General features: G+C 48.5%; 1 protein-coding gene across 1 annotated transcript in view; it reads right to left on the bottom strand.

Moving 5' to 3' along the window:
• LOC135561975 (WD repeat-containing protein 19-like) overlaps positions 1-5,000 on the bottom strand; it is a 101,597-nt gene that overhangs the window by 60,027 nt on the left and 36,570 nt on the right. Inside the window, exon 7 of the mRNA XM_065004508.1 lies at positions 4,578-4,688. Coding sequence (XP_064860580.1) covers positions 4,578-4,688 — 111 coding nt within the window. The remainder of the gene's footprint in view (positions 1-4,577; positions 4,689-5,000) is intronic.

The raw sequence follows: 5,000 nt of genomic DNA, 5'->3' as shown, positions 1-5,000 counted from the left end.
GGATCAGGCAGGATCAGGTAGGATCAGGTAGCATCAGGCAGGATCAGGTAGGATCAGGCAGGATCAGGCAGGATCAGGTAGGATCAGGCAGGATCAGGTAGATTCAGGCAGGATCAGGTAGGATCAGGCAGGATCAGGTAGCATCAGGCAGGATCAGGCAGGATCAGGTAGCATCAGGCAGGATCAGGTAGGATCAGGCAGGATCAGGTAGATTCAGGCAGGATCAGGCAGAACCAGGCAGGATCAGGTAGCATCAGGCAGGATCAGGTAGATTCAGGCAGGTTCAGGTAGGATCAGGCAGGATCAGGTAGATTCAGGCAGGTTCAGGTAGGATCAGGCAGGATCAGGTAGCATCAGGCAGGATCAGGCAGGATCAGGTAGAATCAGGCAGGATCAGGTAGGATCAGGTAGCATCAGGTAGGATCAGGCAGGATCAGGTAGCATCGGGCAGGATCAGGCAGGATCGGGCAGGATCAGGTAGAATCAGGCAGGATCAGACAGGATCAGGTAGAATCAGGCAGGATCAGGTAGGATCAGGTTGATTAAGGCAGGATCAGGTAGGATCAGGTAGAATCAGGCAGGATCAGGTAGCATCAGGTAGCATCAGGTAGGATCAGGCAGGATCAGGTAGCATCAGGTAGGATCAGGCAGGATCAGGTAGAATCAGGCAGGATCAGGCAGGATCAGGTAGCATCGGGCTGGATCAGGCAGGATCAGGCAGGATCAGGTAGAATCAGGCAGGATCAGGTAGATTCAGGCAGGATCAGGCAGAATCAGGCAGGATCAGGTAGGATCAGGTAGCATCAGGCAGGATCAGGTAGGATCAGGCAGGATCAGGTAGAATCAGGTAGGATCAGGTAGCATCAGGCAGGATCAGGTAGAATCAGGTAGCATCAGGCAGAATCAGGCAGGATCAGGTAGGATCAGGTAGCATCAGGTAGATTCAGGCAGGTTCAGGTAGGATCAGGTAGCATAAGGCAGGATCAGGCAGGATCAGGTAGCATCAGGCAGGATCAGGTAGAATCAGGTAGCATCGGGCAGGATCAGGTAGAATCAGACAGGATCAGGTAGAATCAGGCAGGATCAGGTAGGATCAGGCAGGATCAGTTAGCATCAGGTAGAATCAGGCAGGATCAGGTAGGATCAGGTAGAATCAGGCAGGATCAGGTAGGATCAGGTAGGATCAGGTAGCATCAGGCAGGATCAGGTAGGATCAGGTAGAATCAGGTAGGATCAGGCAGGATCAGGTAGCATCAGGCAGGATCAGGTAGATTCAGGCAGGATCAGGCAGGATCAGGTAGATTCAGGCAGGATCAGGTAGGATCAGGTAGCATCAGGTAGCATCAGGCAGGATCAGGTAGCATCAGGCAGCATCAGGTAGCATCAGGCAGGATCAGGTAGCATCAGGCAGGATCAGGTAGGATCAGGCAGGATCAGGTAGATTCAGGTAGGATCAAGTAGGATCAGACTCGAGTTTCGATCAAAACTCTGATCAAATCCAGACAAATCCACCTGTTTTCCCCCCCTGTCTGTAGCTCAGGACCTGAATCAAGGAACTGACTGTCTGTAGCTCAGGACCTGAATCAAGGATCTAACTGTCTGTAGCTCAGGACCTGAATCAAGGATCTGACTGTCTGTAGCTCAGGACCTGAATCAAGGATCTGACTGTCTGTAGCTCAGGACCTGAATCAAGGATCTGACTGTCTGTAGCTCAGGACCTGAATCTGACTGTCTGTAGCTCAGGACCTGAATCAAGGATCTAACTGTCTGTAGCTCAGGACCTGAATCAAGGATCTGACTGTCTGTAGCTCAGGACCTGAATCAAGGATCTGACTGTCTGTAGCTCAGGACCTGAATCAAGGATCTAACTGTCTGTAACTCAGGACCTGAATCAAGGATCTCACTGTCTGTAGCTCAGGACCTGAATCAAGGATCTAACTGTCTGTAGCTCAGGACCTGAATCAAGGATCTGACTGTCTGTAGTTCAGGACCTGAATCAAGGATCTGACTGTCTGTAGCTCAGGACCTGAATCAAGGATCTGACTGTCTGTAGCTCAGGACCTGAATCAAGGATCTGACTGTCTGTAGCTCAGGACCTGAATCTGACTGTCTGTAGCTCAGGACCTGAATCAAGGATCTGATTGTCTGTAGCTCAGGACCTGAATCAAGGATCTAACTGTCTGTAGCTCAGGACCCGAATCAAGGATCTGACTGTCTGTAGCTCAGGACCCGAATCAAGGATCTGACTGTCTGTAGCTCAGGACCCGAATCAAGGATCTGACTGTCTGTAGCTCAGGACCTGAATCAAGGATCTGACTGTCTGTAGCTCAGGACCTGAATCAAGGATCTGACTGTCTGTAGCTCAGGACCTGAATCAAGGATCTAACTGTCTGTAGCTCAGGACCTGAATCAAGGATCTGACTGTCTGTAGCTCAGGACCTGAATCAAGGATCTGACTGTCTGTAGCTCAGGACCTGAATCAAGGATCTGACTGTCTGTAGCTCAGGACCTGAATCAAGGATCTGACTGTCTGTAGCTCAGGACCTGAATCAAGGATCTGACTGTGTGTAGCTCAGGACCTGAATCAAGGATCTGACTGTCTGTAGCTCAGGACCTGAATCAAGGATCTGATTGTCTGTAGCTCAGGACCTGAATCAAGGATCTGACTGTCTGTAGCTCAGGACCTGAATCAAGGATCTGACTGTCTGTAGCTCAGGACCTGAATCAAGGATCTGACTGTCTGTAGCTCAGGACCTGAATCAAGGATCTGACTGTCTGTAGCTCAGGACCTGGATCAAGGATCTGACTGTCTGTAGCTCAGGACCTGAATCAAGGATCTGACTGTCTGTAGCTCAGGACCTGAATCAAGGATCTGACTGTCTGTAGCTCAGGACCTGAATCAAGGATCTGACTGTCTGTAGCTCAGGACCTGAATCAAGGAACTGACTGTCTGTAGTTCAGGACCTGAATCAAGGAACTGACTGTCTGTAGCTCAGGACCTGAATCAAGGATTTGACTGTCTGTAGCTCAGGACCTGAATCAAGGATCTGACTGTCTGTAGTTCAGGACCCGAATCAAGGATCTGACTGTCTGTAGCTCAGGACCTGAATCAAGGATCTGACTGTCTGTAGCTCAGGACCTGAATCAAGGATCTGACTGTCTGTAGCTCAGGACCCGAATCAAGGATCTAACTGTCTGTAGCTCAGGACCTGAATCAAGGATCTGACTGTCTGTAGCTCAGGACCCGAATCAAGGATATGCATATTGTTGATACCATTTGAAAAGGAAACACTTTGAAGTTTGTGGAAATGTAAAATTAATGTAGGAGAATTATAACACATTAGATCTGGTGAAAGATAACACAAAGAAATAAACCTTATTTGTTGTTGTTGTTTGTACCATCATCGTTGAAATGCAAGAGAAAGGGCCATCGTGTATTATTCCAGTCCAGGCGCAATTTAGATTTTGGCCACTAGATGGAAGTGAAAAGTTTTAGACTGATCCAATGAACCATTGCATTTCTGTTAAAAATTCTGTATCAATACCAAATGTGCCTAATTGGTTTATTGATACATTTTCAAGTTCATAATTGTGCATTCTCCTCAAACAATAGCATGTTATTCTTTCACTGTAATAGCTACTGTAAATACGACAGCGCAGTTAGATAAACAATCATTTAAGCTTTCTGCCCATATCAGATATGTCTATGTCCTGGGAAATGTTCTTGTTATTTACAACCTCATGCTAATCGCGTTAGCCTACGTTAGCCCAACCTCATGCTAATCGCATTAGCCTACGTTAGCTCAACCTCATGCTAATTGCGTTAGCCTACGTTAGCTCAACCTCATGCTAATCGCATTAGCCTACGTTAGCTCAACCTCATGCTAATCGCGTTAGCCTACGTTAGCTCAACTTCATGCTAATCGCATTAGCCTACATTAGCTCAACCTCATGCTAATCGCGTTAGCCTACGTTAGCTCAACTTCATGCTAATCGCATTAGCCTACATTAACTCAACCTCATGCTAATCGCATTAGCCTACGTTAGCCCAACCTCATGCTAATCGCGTTAGCCTACGTTAGCCCAACCTCATGCTAATCGCGTTAGCCTACGTTAGCTCAACCTCATGCTAATCGCGTTAGCCTACATTAGCCCAACCTCACGCTAATCGTGTTAGCTCAACCGCCCCAAAGGGGTGGGGGGGAACAATGGATCCTGTAGAGGTTTGTGTTTGACACTTCCTGTTTGGGCAGGAAATACCGAGTTTATACCAGGGATTTATTCTCTGGATGGAACATTTGTAAACAGTCCGTCCGGTCAGTCCGTGTGTGTGTGTGTGTGTGTGTGTGTGTGTGTGTTACCTCCAGGGCTGTGTTGGGACAGGAAGACTCTAGGTAGAGGTCTGTGTGTGTGTGTGTGTGTGTGTGTGTGTGTGTGTGTGTTACCTCCAGGGCTGTGTTGGGACAGGAAGACTCTAGGTAGAGGTCTGTGTGTCTGTGTGTGTGTGTGTGTGTGTGTGTGTGTGTGTGTGTGTGTGTGTGTGTGTGTGTGTGTGTGTGTGTGTGAGAGAGTGTTACCTCCAGGGCTGTGTTGGGACAGGAAGACTCTAGGTAGAGGTCCTGAGCCAGGTTATAGTCATTCAGGAACATAGCCAGATGACCTGCTAACAAACTCCTGTCTTCTATACCCTACAGAGAGAGAGAGAGAGGTGGGAAAGAAGAGAGAGAGAGAGAGAGAGAGAGAGAGAGAGAGAGAGAGAGAGAGAGAGAGAGGTGGGAGGGAAGAGAGAGAGACAGAGAGAGAGACAGAGAGAGAGAGGGAGAGAGAGGGAGGGAAGAGAGAGAGAGAGAGAGAGAGAGAGAGAGAGAGAGAGAGAGGAGGGGGTGGGAGGGAAGAGAGGGAGAGAGAGAGAGAGAGAGAGAGGGAAGAGAGAGAGAGAGAGAGAGAGAGAGAGAGGGAAGAGAGAGAGAGAGAGAGAGAGAGAGAGAGAGACACAGAGA

Source organism: Oncorhynchus nerka, linkage group LG18, assembly GCF_034236695.1.
Source record: "Oncorhynchus nerka isolate Pitt River linkage group LG18, Oner_Uvic_2.0, whole genome shotgun sequence".
Taxonomy (NCBI): domain Eukaryota; kingdom Metazoa; phylum Chordata; class Actinopteri; order Salmoniformes; family Salmonidae; genus Oncorhynchus; species Oncorhynchus nerka.
The sequence above is the reverse complement of the archived record's forward strand: the minus strand, read 5'-3'. Positions and strand labels throughout refer to the sequence as shown.